A 16922-nucleotide genomic window follows, 5' to 3' on the forward strand; every position below is an offset into this window, starting at 1 on the left:
TGGGAATGTTTGTAATCACAGCATTGTAAAATGGCGACAGATGTACGCTTAGCCCCTCCTCCCTCCCCCCCCCCCGGTTCAGGGACGGTCCCTCCCTCTTCACATAGACGGCCTCGTTGACTCCCCGTTCAAACCGGCGTTCGTCCCTATCAAGGATGGGCACACCGTCACCCCTGAGATGCACCGAGTCCCCAGCATGGGGACGAGGGTGGATTAGGGTGGATTCCTCCACCTGCCTCGGAACACAGCCAGGATCCAGTGGGCACCGAAACATCTCGGTGAAGACCCCGCTCAGCTGAGTGGAGCACCCTGCCTCTGAGCCGGGCGGGGCCAGAGGCAGGGTGTGGCTCGACTGGGCTCAGGATGGAGGTCTACCGTGGGAGCCTGATGAGACGGGCTGGGTGGGGGCCCAGCTGGGTGGGTGTTCTGCAGCTGTTCAACCAGTCGAGGAAGCCTCCAGGAGGCGGGGTGCGGGGAGTCAGTCGCTGCAGGTTTGGGGGCTCCACCCATCTTGACGGCTACCCCTGCCATGCTTCCTTTGTATAGCCACATATTCATTTCTGCGCCACCTCGTCGTTGTCGCGGCTCTTGGCCAACTTGGCCTCCCCTCTGAACTCCGCCTCCGGCTCCCTCACCCTGAGCTCGTCTCCTTGTAACAAAGCCTTTCTCTTTTTGAACCGGGCAGATTCTCGTGTCCTTGGTGACCCATCCCCCGTTGCTGCGATGAATGGTGGGACTGAGTGTCCTCAAGGTAGGAAACATAAGAGGTCCAGGCAGTCGTCAAGTCAGAACCCCCCCCCCTCCTCCCTCCCGCGTGTTTCGGCGGCCTCTTCGTTGCAAAGGCGGATGTTTTGTCTTCAGGCGTCCCCCGCCCTTATAAGCAGGTGCCCCCCGCCCTTATAAGCAGGTGCCCCCCGCCCTTGGGTACTGGCAGCATTTCTGCCATAAAGGGCTAAAATGGCGATGCTGGTTACGCACAGACACGCGGGGAAATGTTCCGGTGACACGTTTGTCCTGCTTACTTCCGGTCCACTAGTACAGTGTTTCTCAACCGGGGGTCCGCGGACCCCTAGTGGTCAGTGGTGTAATTGCAAGGGGGTCCGTGAAAATAAAATATCTTTAAAAAAAAAGATCCTATGACATTTATAGAAATAGGCAGTGATTAAAGTGGGCCGGAGCTCCCCGGATCCCGACACCGGCACTTCCCCTCCTCCCCCCCCCCAAGTCAACCGGAGCTGAGATCCGGCAGCACTCTGTAGACAGGAGTAATTTCAACCTTTCTGTCACAGTAAGATTTAAAACAAAAAACATGATGCAGCCAATTCACAAGCATTGCAAAATAAATCGCCAATAAAGTCGCTCTTCTATTTTTATACTACTTTACTTTTTCTAAAAGTTTGAACGATATCGCGTCCTCACGTGACCCGCACCTGCCTGCTGTGTGGCTTCACCAGACATGACGTCAGAAGAGACTGGCTTCACACTCTCGGGTCAGGGTCAGTTCACCGCACCAGGCAGACAAGACTCGAGAGAGCGTCAACCTGCTACCTGCACTATTATCCTGGATTGGGGGGCATAAAGAGTGAGTATCTTCAGTGTATTTCCAATAGTATTTCCAATAGTTTTGTCTAGCTCTGCTGTGGTTTTCATTCAAGCAACTAACGTTAGCGAACGTAACGTTAGCTAGCTAGCTAGCTAGCTAGCTATCTTCCACCCGGTAACGTTGCTAGCTAGTTGCTGACGTTGCTGGCTAGTTGTTTGAATGCTGCTAGGCAAGCTAACTATCGGTAGCGTCCGGTAACGTTACCGGTAGCTAGCTAGTTATGTTAGTCCAACCTTAGCTCTGGCCATGCAATATTTTCATTCAAATAACTAACTAGCTAGCAAACGTTAGCTACCGGTAGCTGTTATTAGCTTGTTTCAGCATTCAATTTTTATTGCTGAAAAACTGGTTTGTTTTATATTATGATTGGAATTGGAACGTTAAATGTTGTGATGACTATTAGTAAATTCATGAAGTCTGTTCAGTGGCACTTTCAACTAATACGAAAGACTGATTAAAATGCATTTCAATTTTTAAATTGAACATGTAGCCAGTGATTTATTGAGCATGTAGTGTGTGTGTGTGTGTGCATGTGCTCGTAGGGTTAATTTCCTGATTTGAGACGCAGTATTGGGGCCGACTATCACTCCCGCACTTTTGCCCACCTCTCTAATACAGAGATCCCCCACTTACCATAAAAATTCTGTTGTTACATACACTACCGTTCAAAAGTTTGGGGTCACACTGAAATGTCCATATTTTTGAAGGAAAAGCACTGTACTTTTCAATGAAGATAACTTTAAACTAGTCTTAACTTTAAAGAAATACACTCTATACATTGCTAATGTGGTAAATGACTATTCTAGCTGCAAATGTCTGGTTTTTGGTGCAATATCTACATAGGTGTATAGAGGCCCACTTCAAGCAACTATCACTCCAGTGTTCTAATGGTACAATGTGTTTGCTCATTGGCTCAGAAGGCCAATTGATGATTAGAAAACCCTTGTGCAATCATGTTCACACATCTGAAAACAGTTTAGCTCGTTACAGAAGCTACAAAACTGACCTTCCTTTGAGCAGATTGAGTTTCTGGAGCATCACATTTGTGGGGTCAATTAAACGCTCAAAATGGCCAGAAAAAGAGAACTTTCATCTGAAACTCGACAGTCTATTCTTGTTCTTAGAAATGAAGGCTATTCCATGCGAGAAATTGCTAAGAAATTGAAGATTTCCTACACCGGTGTGTACTACTCCCTTCAGAGGACAGCACAAACAGGCTCTAACCAGAGTAGAAAAAGAAGTGGGAGGCCGCGTTGCACAACTGAGCAAGAAGATAAGTACATTAGAGTCTCTAGTTTGAGAAACAGACGCCTCACAGGTCCCCAACTGGCATCTTCATTAAATAGTACCCGCAAAACACCAGTGTCAACATCTACAGTGAAGAGGCGGCTGCGGGATTCTGGGCTTCAGGGCAGAGTGGCAAAGAAAAAGCCATATCTGAGACTGACCAATAAAAGAAAAAGATTAAGATGGGCAAAAGAACACAGACATTGGACAGAGGAAGACTGGAAAAAAGTGTTGTGGACGGATGAATCCAAGTTTGAGGTGTTTGGATCACAAAGAAGAACGTTTGTGAGACGCAGAACAAATGAAAAGATGCTGGAAGAATGCCTGACGCCATCTGTTAAGCATGGTGGAGGTAATGTGATGGTCTGGGGTTGCTTTGGTGCTGGTAAGGTGGGAGATTTGTACAGGGTAAAAGGGATTCTGAATAAGGAAGGCTATCACTCCATTTTGCAACGCCATGCCATACCCAGTGGACAGCGCTTGATTGGAGCCAATTTCATCCTACAACAGGACAATGACCCTAAACACACCTCCAAATTGTGCAAGAACTATTTAGAGCAGAAGCAGGCAGCTGGTATTCTATCGGTAATGGAGTGGCCAGCGCAGTCACCAGATCTGAACCCCATTGAGCTGTTGTGGGAGCAGCTTGACCGTATGGTACGCAAGAAGTGCCCATCCAACCAATCCAACTTGTGGGAGCTGCTTCTGGAAGCGTGGGGTGCAATTTCTCCAGATTACCTCAACAAATTAACAGCTAGAATGCCAAAGGTCTGCAATGCTGTAATTGCTGCAAATGGAGGATTCTTTGACGAAAGCAAAGTTTGATGTAAAAAAATCTTATTTCAAATACAAATCATTATTTCTAACCTTGTCAATGTCTTGACTCTATTTTCTATTCATTTCACAACATATGGTGGTGAATAAGTGTGACTTTTCATGGAAAACACAAAATTGTTTGGGTGACCCCAAACTTTTGAACGGTAGTGTATATCTGAAAGTTACTGAATACATATTCTGTTTTGTTACATATATCTGAAAGTTACTGAATACATATTCTGTTTTGTTACATATATCTGAAAGTTACTGCGTAAGAATTTTGTTTTGTTAACTATATCTAAGTTACAACTGAAAGCTCTTATTTTTGCCCCAAAGAGTGGATAAATGCTATAATGCAATTTAAAATGCAGTTTCTACTGTTTCTATCAAATCGCAACCCCCCTCCCCCAAGATCAGGTGGAGGGGGTCCTCAGGGTAGATCAAAAATACGCAGGGGGGGGTCCAGGACCCCAAAAAGCTTGAGAACCACCGCGCTAGTGGACGGCGAGCAGGGTTAGATCCGGATCTTCAGCAGCTGGGTCTCTGTTGGCAGGCATTACGGGGTTGTTTTTGAGGGGCTGTTGTAAATCAGCGCCGGGTTTTCTAATTTCTCTCTCTCTAATTTTGTTATTTCCTCGCCATTATTTGGGTATTTTGGAACGCGCACTTGTGTCGCAGCCCCCCCCCCACCCACACACTCTTTTTTCTGGAGTCGCGTGACGTCAGTGATTTAGACGCGGTTTCGATTTGCGGTCGGCTGCACAGGGTTCGCCTTTTCGCTCAGGGGCGCTCTGCTAAATCCGTCAGCCAAGCCAGCCAAGCCCGAAGCCAGGCGGTGTCGGAACTTGTCTACCGTGTCGGTGTCGGGTGTCGTGTCGGTGTCGTGTCGTGTCGGTGTCGTGTCGTGTCGTGCTGCGCTGTACTTGCCCCCGCCGAGTCGCTGATGCGGTAGCTCACCGAGCTCCCCGCGGTCCGCGGCCTCTGCCAGTTCAGCTTAACGTGGAAGGCGTCGGTCCACTGGTAAGACAGCGCAGGAGCCGGGAGACAGTCTGCGGGACAAGAGCCGGTTCGAAACGTAAAAGACAAGCCAAGTGGTGCTGGTCACATAAAGCGGCAGCCGAGAGGCGCCGGGCTCGCTGCAGAGGTACTGCCAGCGCGACTAAAGAGGCGCGCTGGAAGCGGCGCGCTGGAAGCGGCTGGGTCACTGCTGGAACTGCCGCCAGCAGCCTCGCCTCGCCGCGCCAACACGTTCACCACACCCGCACACCCGCACAACCAACACCGCCGCTGATTACCTGTCGCACATTCGATCGCCGTCAACACGGAGAGGCACTTTATGGTGGCGACGAGACCCCGGTACCGGACGTCCATGTTTCGTCCCGGAGGTAAACAAACCCTGCGCGGGGAGCGTGTTTTCCGGGCGCGGGTGAAGCGCAGAACTTCGTCGACCGGAGTACCGAAAAGAAAAAAGGGGCGGCGGTGGTGGTGGTGGTGGTGGTGGTGGGGTGGGGCTGTCCCGCTTAAGAAAACAAAACCGAGTCGTTGTTAAGTACCCGGGTCCATGGACGACTCGGCGGTCCGGCGGGAGAAGTAAACAACAAGGCAAAACGTGGACTTACGCGGACGTGGTGGGCGCGCGCACTTGACACTCCCCTGGCCCGTGCGTCAAACCGCCGACTCACAGCCGTTGCGGGGAGTAAGGGAGGAAATAAGGAGAAGGGGCTGTGACGTCAGCAACCTGGACGCGGGGGCGGGCGGGGGGTGAAACAAGTGAAGACGGAGGGAGGTGTGTGTGGGTGGGTGGGTGGGGGGGGGAGGCGACACCGCTGGCTGTCCCTGTCAACCTGCGGGTTGTGACAACTGGCCCGTTAATCTGGCTCGTGTTTCTGGAGCTCCGCCCCCCCCCGGCCCGGCCCGGTGGAGCTCCGCCGAGAGCGCGCGGCACAGGGCGGGGCTAATCCCCAAAATCATCACGGAAAAAACTATATCACGGAAAGACCCAGGACGGGCAGGTCCAGGATCAGGGACACTATCGTCATCATTATTATTATCATTATTATCGTTATTATTATCATTATTATTATCATTATTATTATCATTATTATTATAATTATTATCGTTATCATTATTATCGTTATTATTATTATCATCATTATTATCATTATTATTGTTATTATTATCACTATTATCATCATTATTATTATCATTATCGTTATTATTATTATTATCATTATCATCATTATCATCATTATCATCATTATTATCATCATCATCATCATCATCATTATTATTATTATTATTGTTATTATTTCTTCCGTGTTTCCTGTTTGCCATCCTGCAGAGCCGGGGCCGAGCTGTGGACCTGCGGCACTGTAGGGCAGATGTCCCGATAGCGCCTCGGTCCATAGCTTGGACCCGGCTCTACCGGATGGAAAACACATTATTATTGTTGTTATCATCATCATCGTTGTTGTTGTTTCATATTGTTTCTTGGAAGGTACTTGTGATGAAGGTTGTTTCTGCTCGTTGTGTTTCAGCACCAAGCAGCGCGGGGACCCTCCTCCCGCCGGAGAGCTGAGCGGGACGTCGCGTCTCATGCTGGCTTTGTTTCGTGTCTGCGGCGCTGCGGGACACCTGTAACGCCCTGTTCGCTGAGGTGGAAACGCGACGATTAGTTTAATTTTCAGCCCGCTGTGAATTATGTCCGTCATGCGTCGGTGAAATCAATTAAAAACAAAATCTAAGTCTCGCGATACCAGCCAACCCGAGATCTCCGCCTACCAGCTGAGCGAAGCGTTCAGAGTCCGACTTGCGACATGACGTCTGTCATAACCATGACATGACACCTGCCATGGCCAGCAAGGGGTCTTTATGAATGCTTATGACTGTCCCCACTAGTGTCGCGATCTCACCCTTTCGGTGGCCAGTAGTGACCGACAGGGGGGAGATCGCGGATACGAGCGGCTGAAATGAGTGTCCTCCGCAGGGGGTCTGGGCTCAGCCTTAGAGAGAGGGTGAGGAGCTCGCACATCCGGAGGGAGGTCGGAGTAGAGCCGCTGCTCCTTCGTGTCGACAGGAGCCAGTTGAGGTGGTTCGGGCATCTCATCAGGATGCCTCCTGGGCGCCTCCCTTTGGGGGGTTACCGGGCACGTGCAACTGGGAGGAGACCCCATGGTAGACCCAGAACACGCTGGAGGGGACTACATGTCCAATCTGGTCTGGGAACGCCTTGGGATCCCCCAGGAGGAGCTGGAGGGCGTTGCTGGGCGGAGGGACGTCTGGAGTGTCCTACTTAGCTTGCTGCCACCGCGACCCGACCCCGGAGAAGCGGCTGAAGATGAATGAATGAATGGATGAATGAATGAATGATGTCGCCATTCTGTGTCATTTGGTCGATCGTGTCAATTTCGACACAAAGCGGAATCGAGCAGCTCGGTCTCACTCGGGTTGCTACAACCAAGACCTCCCAAACACAGTTAACGTTGCATTAAAAATGACATAACTGACCGGATGACAATCATGAACATTCATAAAGGCTCCTTCAAGTCGTGGTTATGACCGTGTCATGTCAGTCGTATGCACACCCCTTCAAATAAGGTTATAATAAGTATGGGTTGGAGAGCCTCTGTGTACCAGCCACACCTGATAATAATAATAATGGTAATAATAATAATGATGATAATAATAATAATGATTATAATAATGACGATAATACTACTAATAATAATAATGGTAATAATGACGATAATAATAATAATGATTATAATAATAATGATAATAATAATGATAATAATAATAATAATGATTATAATAATAATGATAATAATAATAATAATTATAATAATAATAATAATGATTCTAATAATAATAATAATGATGATGATAATAATAATGATGATAATAATGATGATGATAATAATAATAATAATGATGATGATAATAATAATGATTATAATAATAATAATGATGATGATAATAATAATTATAATGATAATAATAATAATGATCATTATAATGATAATAATAAACTTTTATTTATTTCGCACCTTTCTGAACAGCGTTACAAGTTGCCTTGCACAACAGGATAAAATAATGCACACAGTCAAGACAAAACAACAAAACACGATATAAATACAGGACATAATGCCACATCCGCTCCACAAAACACCGTCGAACATGTTCTCGTGACCCTGTCACGAGAACATAATTAAAACGAAGAGAATTAGAGCCGATAAAACAAGCACTATGATAAAAACAATTAAAATTAGGCGATGAAAGAAAAATACAAAAATAAAGATTTAAAATGTAAAATTATAAAAGTACAAAATGTAAACAATATGAAAAATAAAAAAGGGCAACAATGGACAAAACAAAAGTCTTCCTGTAAAACTCATTTATCCCTCCCCCGAATTCAAACACCCACCCTCATACTGCATGTTTTCGCCAACTGCATCTCCCCGGCCGGCAGTCTCGAAGGAGATGCCTCACCACTTCCGGGACAAGGCGAATCCAGGCCGAAGCACTGCTTTTTCCCCACACACACACGTGACAAATACAAGCCGACTCCGCCCCCCTCCCGAAGACAGCGTTGCCAAATATTGCTGCTTCATCGAGTCCGGCCATAACCGGATCTGACGGGACCGGGGCACGAACCCCGGTCCCCAGTGGGCAATCGCATCGACACAAAGCCAATGCTTAGACCGCTACACCACCGCGGACCCCACCCCCCCCCACCCCCAAAAGCAAGTGATTTAAAAGAGGGCAGTGAGTTGCCAGGCACACACACACACACACACACACACACACACACACACACACACACACACACACACACACACACACACACACACACACACCCTTTTCATTGGGAGACGTGTGACTGTGATCCTCTTAAACAGTAACAAGACAAACGTCTCTGACTGGTAAAGGTAAACTGACCTCAGGACAAGTGAAGGTGAATCTGTGTCGAGAATGAATGCAAGCATTCTGCTGCACTGCACTTTCAATTCAATTTAATTCAATTCAATTTATTGTCATTAAAAACAATGTGCAGGCACATGTTAAAAGTGAAACGAGGGCTGCGGCTTCGCCAAACAGTGCAAGACAGACATACACAAACACAGTAGAAGAAACAGATGAAGACCAAAAGCGAAAAATAAGTTAAGAAAGAGCACAAGTACAAAAATATAAAAAAATATCCACAGACATTCAGTGGGTAGCCAGGTTCAGGTGGGCAACAGCTTGTGGAAAGAAGCTGTTTCTGAGGCCGGTAGTGCAGGCTCTGAGGCTCCTGTAGCGCCTCCCAGAGCGCAGGGGGGAGAACAGTCCATGGTTGGGGTGGGTGGGATCTGTGCTGATGCTCAGACCCCTTCGAAGGCAGCGTTTGTGATAAATGTCTTTTATGGCTGGGAGCTGGGTACCGTTGATATGCTGGGCCGCCTTGACGACCCACTGCAGAACTTTCTGGTCTTCTGAGGTGCAGTTGCCGTACCACACTGAGATGCAGCTGGTCAGGTTGCTCTCTATGGTGCAGGGGTAGAAGTTGGTGAGAATTTTGGGGTGTAGACGGGCGCTCCTCAGCCTCCTCAGGAAATGCAGGCGTTGCTGTGCCTTTTTCACAAGGGCCTGGGTGTTTAATGTCCAGGAGAGTTCATCGCTGATGTGGACTCCAAGGAATTTAAAGCTGGAAACACTCTCCACTTCCACCCCATTGATGTGTATGGGGGAAGTGGCTGCTGCTTCTACACCCCCTGAAGTCCACAATCAGCTCCTTTACCTTCTGCACATTGAGAACCAGATTGTTAGTAGTGCACCATGATGTGAGGTGCTGAATCTCGTCCCTGTAGGCCGTCTCGTCATTGTTGGTGATACAGCCAATGACTGTGGTGTCAATCCGCAAACTTAACTATTACATTTGAAGGGTGAGTTGGCAGGCAGTCGTGGGTAAAGAGGGAGAAAAGGAGGGGGCTCAGAACACAGCCTTGAGGGGCACCTATGCTGAGGGTCAGGGCGGAGGAGGTGTGGTCACCTAACCTAACAGACTGAGGTCTGCTGGTCAGGAGAATTAGAACAAATTCTCTTGGACAGGCTTCAAGAATACATATCAACTACTGACAATCACTTTGGTTTTAAAAATCAACACGGCACAGATTTGTGAATATATGCACTGAAGGAAGTGGTTAGTAAGTATAATAGACGTAACGCTACAGTATTTATGTGTTTCCTGGATGCATCAAAAGCTTTTGACCGAGTTAATCATGGTTAATTGTTTGTTAAACTACAAGCGCGAGGGGTCCCCTCTTATTTGATAAGGATCTTGCACTTTTGGTATTCATATCAAACCATGCAAGTCAGATGGGGTAAGAGTATATCTGCCCCCTTCCCAGTGACCAATGGGGTCCGACAAGGTGGAATACTGTCGCCTGTTCTCTTCAGTGTGTATATGGACGATCTCTCTAAAAGAGTGTAGGGCTGGCTGTATGGTGGGGGATAGTCTTATTAACCATCTGGTGTACACTGATAACTAAGTCATACTGTCCCCTTATAGTGCTGGCTTACAGCAACTGCTCAGAGTCTGCTCAAGTTATGGTGTGCAGCATGACATTACATTTAACTCTAAACGGAGTGCTGTCATGATTGCTAAAACCAAGGAGGATCAGCAGCAAAATGTTCCCATCATTCTTCTTGGCAGACCAAGCACTAAATGTGGTGAACATAATAAAATATCTGGGTCACATCATCAGGAATGAATTATGTGATGACGATGATGTGCAGCGCCGGTGTTGCAAGCTGTATACACAAGCCAACATGCTGGCATGCAGATGTCACATGTGTACAGATTATGACTCTTTCTAGGACCTACTGTACCCCACTCTATACAGCCCACTTGTGGGCCAATTATAGCAAAGCAAAAATGAAAAAGCTGCAGGTAGCATGCAATGATGTGTTCAGAATCTTGCTCAAGCTGCCAAGATGGACAAACACTGTACTGTTCCCACTTTTCATGATGTGTTGAGGAATTTTACGCACAAACTTATGTGTCGACCAACTGATTCCGGGAATGTCACGGTAGTGCTCTTAACTGAGCCTGCACAAAGTGACACGTGGTACTCCTCTTGTTTCTGGAAACACTGGAACAAATATCTGTACAGGTTTTAACCCTTGTGGACTTGTGAACTGCTGTTTCAGTTATATTTTTGTGTTGTTTTCCTGTGTTGTTTTTAGTTTTTTTTTTAGTTTTTTTTTTTCAATATGGACCTACCCATGTGACTGAATAAAGTGAGATTTGATTGATTGATTGATAATAACATATAGGCCTGTTTCTGGAAACACTGGAACAAATATCTGTACAGGTTTTAACCCTTGTGGACTTGTGAACTGCTGTTTCAGTTATATTTTTGTGTTGTTTTCCTGTGTTGTTTTTAGTTTTTTTTTTTTTTTTTTAAATATGGACCTACCCATGTGACTGAATAAAGTGAGATTTGATTGATTGATTGATAATAACATATAGGCCTTATAGGAAACTTGGTTGTAATTCTGTGTCAAATGCCCAGTCGAATAAGCTTCACTGAGTGGTGTTTTAGCAAGATGAAGCTTTTCGTATGTGAGAGTGCCAGGCTAGCTGTGTGTTAACTTAATTTTGTTTGGTGAAAATCCTAGTAAATTTAGCTTCCCCCGTACCTGATGCCGCCTATGGATGGTGCAGGCTTCCTCTCCTCAACCAGACGCCACTCTGGTGTGCTGATCACGGAAGTCAGAGAATTCTGGTTTGAAGGAAAACCTGAATTCTCTGGACCCTCCATGGCATGCGCATAACACCACTGGAAATAGTTTTTTCTCCGAAATGGGAATTTGGGCCTGCTGTGTCAATTGTGCCGCATGCGGGTTTAATTCATTCTTCTGCGTTATTCTGTTTTCAGGTTTTCATAATTGCTTAAGAGTGCATTGCCATTATTATTAGCCTATTAATTATTGTAATTGTTGCTATCCAATAAGACTGGACACTTACACTCGGGCTGGAAGGCAAACGATTCAATCATGAGAGCAAATCATTAAGGATAATTTTTCTCTGATCAAATACTTAAGAAAACTTTTCAGCCGAACCCATCTTATGAGCAAATGAACTGTAGAAATCTGTCTCAGTTTTGATTTATTGTCCTCAGTAACAGCAACTTGGCGTTCCCCCAGTGGATGAGATGCCGGTCTGGTTGGACCGGTGTTGTTGTAGTCTCTCAGGTCAATTTTATTTGTATAGCCCAACATCACAAACTACAAATTTGCCTCAGGGTACTTTACAGCAACACAACATCCTGTCCTCAGACTCTCGCATCAGATAAGGAACAACTGTCTACTACTACTACTTTCAGCTGCTCCCGTCGGGGTTTGCCACAGCGGATCATCCGTTTCCGTTTCTCCCTGTCTTCTGCATCCTCAACTCTGCCACCTCCACCTCCGCCTCCTGTCTTTTCAGTAGTGCCACTGTCTCCAAACCATACAACATAGCTGGTCTCACCACCATCTTGTAAACCTTCCCTTTAACTCTTGCTGGTACCCTTCTGTCACAAATCCCACCTGACACTCTTCTCCACCCACTCCACCCTGCCTGCACTCTCTTCTTCACCTCTCTTCTGCACTCCCCGTTACTTTGGACAGTTGACCCCAAGTATTTAAACTCATATGCCTTTGTCACCGCTACACCTTGCATCCTCACCATTCCACTGTCCTCCCTCTCGTTCACGCATATCTATTGTCTTGCTCCTACTGACTTTCATTCCTCTTCTCTCCAGTGCATACCTCCACCTCTCCAGGCTCTCCTCCACCTGCACCCTATTCTCGCTACAGATCACAATGTCATCCGCAAACATTACTCCACGGAGACTCCTGCCTGTTCTCATCAATCAACCCGTCCATCACCATTGCGAACAAGAAAGGGCTCAGAGCCGATCCTTGATGTAATCCCCCCTCCATCTTGAACTCATCTGTCATTCCAACCGCACACCTCACCATTGTCACACTGCCCTCATACATATCCTACATACTTCTCTGCAACTCCCGACTTCCTCATACAATACCACACCTCCTCTCTCGGCACCCTGTCACATGCTTTCTCTAAACCACAAAGCCACAGTGTAACTCCTTCTGACCTCCTCTATACTTCTCCATCAACATTCTCAAAGCAAACATCACATCTGTGGTGCTCTTTCATGGCATGAAACCATACTGCTGCTCGCTGATCATCACCTCTCCTCTGAACCTAGCTTCTATTATCTTCATGCTGTGGCTGATCAACTTTATACCTCTGTAGTTGTTACAGTTCTGCACATCGCCCTTTTTCTTGAAAATCAGTACCAGTATGCTTCTTCTCCACTCCTCAGGCATCCTCTCACTTTCCAGGTTGTGTTAAAAAATGTAATTAAAAACTCCACTGCCATCTCTCCTAAACACCTCCATGCCTCCACAGGTATGTCATCAGGACCAACTGCCTTTCCACTTTTCATCCTCTTCATAGCCGCCCTCACTTCCTCCTTGCTAATTCATGATTCACTATCCCCAAATCATCCACCCCCTCTCTCTCTCTCTCTCGCTCTCTCACTATCTTCATTCATCAGCCCCTCAAAGTATTCCTTCCACCTTCTCAACACACTCTCCTCGCTTGTCAGCACATTTCCACCTCTATCCTTCATCACCCTAACCTGCTGCACATCCTTCCCAGCTCGCTCCCTCTGTTTAGCCAATCAGTACAAGTCCTCTTCTCCTTCCTTAGTGTCTAACCTGTCATACAACTCACCATACGCCTCTTCCTTCGCCACCCCTCTCTTCCCTTTATGCTCCATCTCCTTGTACTCCTGTCTACTTTCTTCATCTCTCTGACTATCCCACTTCTTCTTTGCCAACCTCTTCCTCTGTATACTTTGCTGTACTTCCTCATTCTACCACCAAGTCTCCTTGTCTTCCTTCCTCTGTCCTGATGACACACCAAGTACCTTCCTAGCTGTCTCCCTCACTATTTCTGCAGTGGTTGCCCAGCCATCCAGCATCTCTTCACTACCACCCAGTGCCTGTCTTAACTCCTCCCTGAACACCACACAACAGTCTTCCTTCTTCAACTTCCACCATTTGATCTTTGGCTTTGCCTTCACTCGCTTCCTCTTCTTGGTCTCCAAAGTCATCCTACAGACCACCATCCAGTGCTGCCTAGCTACGTTCTCCCGTCACCACCTTGCAGTCTCTGATCCCTTTCAGATTGCGCCTTCTACATAAAATATAGTCCATTTGTGTGCACTTCCCTCCGCTCTTGTATGTCACCATGTATTCCTCCGTTTTCTTGAAATATGTATTCACCACGGACATTTCCATCCTTTTCGCAAAATACACCACCATCTGTCCTTCCACATTCCTCTCCTTGACACCATACCTACCCATCACCTCCTCATCACTTCTGTTCCCTTCACCAACATGCCCATTGAAGTCCGCGCCAATCACCACTCTCTTCTCCATGGGTACCCTCTCCACCATGTCATCCAACTCACTCTAGAATTCTTCTTTCTCTTCCATCTCACACCCAACTTGCGGATCATAAATAAGATAAGGAACAACTCCCAAAAAAAAAACTTTAATGGGGAAAAATAGGAAGTAACCGGAAGGAAGGTCACCTTCCAAGACCATGTATATACTGACCATCCATCATATTCACTGTGAAAATGGTCATACAGCTTTTCAAAAGTAAACAATTTAAACTCAAATATGGAAACGTGTTTTCCTCCATACTATCAAATCATCTTTCTCCGGTAATTTACTTATCTTTTCCCTCCTGGATATTAAAAAGAAAAAAAAAATCCATACGTCTTGAGAGCTGTGTAAAAACACTGTAAATGATTCAAAGAAGAAGAGAACTAACTTAAATAGAATATCCAAGAGAAAAGCAACCATTATTTTTGTCGATTTTTGCAAAGCATTTGACAGTGTAAACCGGAAAGTAATGCTGCACCTTCTTCTAAACTATGGAATTCCGGCAGAAATTGTTCATGCAATTGCCATTATGTATGACAATGCTTCCAGCTGCATGCCAACTGCAGATGGTCCAACAGAAGAATTCCAGACTAATGTTGGTATAGTGCAAGGCGACACTCTTGCACCTTACCTCTTTGTTGTAGTCGTCGATCACATCCTGTGACAATCAGTTTATACAAAGAAGAGCAGCGGCCTGGATGTTCAGCCAAGGAAGACAGTCAGAAACCGAAGCAAATTCCTCACAGACCTCGACTATGCTAATGATGACGTAGCTCTAACAGCATCACTTCTTCAAGGAGCCCAAGAGCTATTAACCTGTCTTGAAAAAGCTTCAGTTAGAGTTGTCTCAGCGTTAATTCCAAAAAGACTGAGTACATGTCGACCAATGAGGACACAATGCACCAACCAATCGCGTCAAACAACGGAACACCGCTCAAAGAGGTCACTGACTTCAAATATCTCGGCTCCTTTGTTGCCGACAGTAAGGAAGATTTTATGTCAAGGAAAGGCCAAGCCTGGAATGCCTGTAATAAATGACATCACGTATGGAAGTCTGACATCTCGGACAAAACAAAACTAGCATTCTTCAGAGCATGTGTTGAAAGAATCCTACCTTACGGGTCGGAGACGTGGACCATGAAAAAAGATCTTCAGGTGAGACTTGACGGAACATACACACGGCTCCTTATGAGAGCTAAGAACACGTCCTGGCGGCAGCACAAAAACAAAGCTGAAATCTACGGCGATACACGCCCTATCTCCGCCACGGTTGCAGAGGAGAGCAGGTTTTCCAGGACATTGCTATAGAGCAAAAGATCAGATTATATCCGATGTTATCTGTATGCATCACACATGTCCTAATAGAGGAAGGCGACCTTTCAACAACGTAGACTGTATTTCAAGAGACACTCAAATAAATGTTCAAGACCTACCAAATCAAATGGGAAACAAAGAATACTGGTGTGACGTTGTGAATGCATGCTCGACTGCAGTCGAATGATGATGATGATGAACTTAAATAGAGTCGGGTCAGGTACTCCTGATCCTGGTAGTCTATCCATCCATTATCTATATATATATATGTGCTTAATCCAAGTCAGGGTTGCGGGCTGTTGGATCCCAGCATGCATTGGGTAGGGAGACATACTGGACAGGTGTGACGGCTCATCACAGGGCCCACACACACAATTGATCACACGCCATTTACACCTATGTGCCAACGTGAACTTTCTTGGACTGCGGGAGAAAACCCATGCAAACATAGAGAGAACATGCAAACGACAAATCTAAACCCCAGACCCCCTCCTACTTTGAGGCAACAAGGCCAAAGCCACCAAATCTCCCTGGCGGTGCATTTCGTGGCATTACATTCCCACGAAAGTATAACTGCATGTGTTATACTTGTGTTTCCGCTTCTGGTGCGGGAAGACGACAGCGCAAATTCGCATTTGCAGCGGCCTCACCCTACACCGTCCATGCGGCGTCTTTGTCCACGTCTGCGTTTCTCTTCGTTTGACGGCTGGGAGAGCTGGCGCTGGATCGGCTGGGAGAGCTCGGTCTGCAGCGTCCTGCGGGCCCAGGGACCACGGCCCTGCCTGGGGCTGTGCCGGAAGAGGAAACACCGAGGGCGGTCTGACAGGACGTGGAAGCGGGGCAGGCTAAGCTAACTGCTAGCCCACGCAGACCGGCAGTTCCGACAGTCATCCTGGCTGAGTTCTTGTTTTGTTTTGTTTTTCAGTTGAGATATATGTGTTAGTTTGGATACGCGTGTCCTTGCAGTTCTTGGATATGTGTTTTTGTCTTTGCGTTGTACTGCTGTGGGCTGGGGGGGAAACGATGTTTCATTTCATTTCATGTGTGCAAGTGTAGGAAATGAAACGACAAAGTGTTTCTGATTGTGATATCAGCTTTACAAAGTAGAAATGAAGAGTATAGCGAAACCTGACCCGGCCTTTCGGAGTGGCTTGCCAATAAACACGGGGTGCTTTGATTCTCTTCCTTTAGATGCACTGCACAGGATGCAGCTGCCCTGGCTATCGTATCCCAAAATATGCAAAGGGCCTACAGGCTGTGTATTGTTTTGCGTGTTGCGTGCCTTATATCCCTTAATTGAATTAAGCAATGAAACTAATACAGCACCAGTAGCAACAGAATTTGTTGCGTGTTTATGTGTCAGAGAGAGAGAGAGAGAGAGAGAGAGATCTAC

At 46.5% G+C, this 16922-nt stretch overlaps 1 protein-coding gene across 3 annotated transcripts in view; it reads right to left on the reverse strand.

The window, feature by feature from the left end:
• LOC130130566 (uncharacterized) overlaps window positions 1–5382 on the reverse strand; it is a 28404-nt gene extending 23022 nt beyond the window's left edge. For all 3 annotated transcript variants that reach the window (XM_056300280.1, XM_056300279.1, XM_056300281.1), the window contains exons 1-2: window positions 5002–5382; window positions 4634–4755 (exon numbers count right to left, since the gene is read on the reverse strand). In XM_056300280.1, the coding sequence (XP_056156255.1) occupies window positions 4634–4755; window positions 5002–5077 (198 nt within the window). In that variant the 5' untranslated portion in view covers window positions 5078–5382. The remainder of the gene's footprint in view (window positions 1–4633; window positions 4756–5001) is intronic.
• Between the last annotated feature and the right edge of the window lie 11540 nt (window positions 5383–16922).

The sequence above is a fragment of the Lampris incognitus genome, chromosome 20, assembly GCF_029633865.1.
Source record: "Lampris incognitus isolate fLamInc1 chromosome 20, fLamInc1.hap2, whole genome shotgun sequence".
Lineage (NCBI taxonomy): Eukaryota > Metazoa > Chordata > Actinopteri > Lampriformes > Lampridae > Lampris > Lampris incognitus.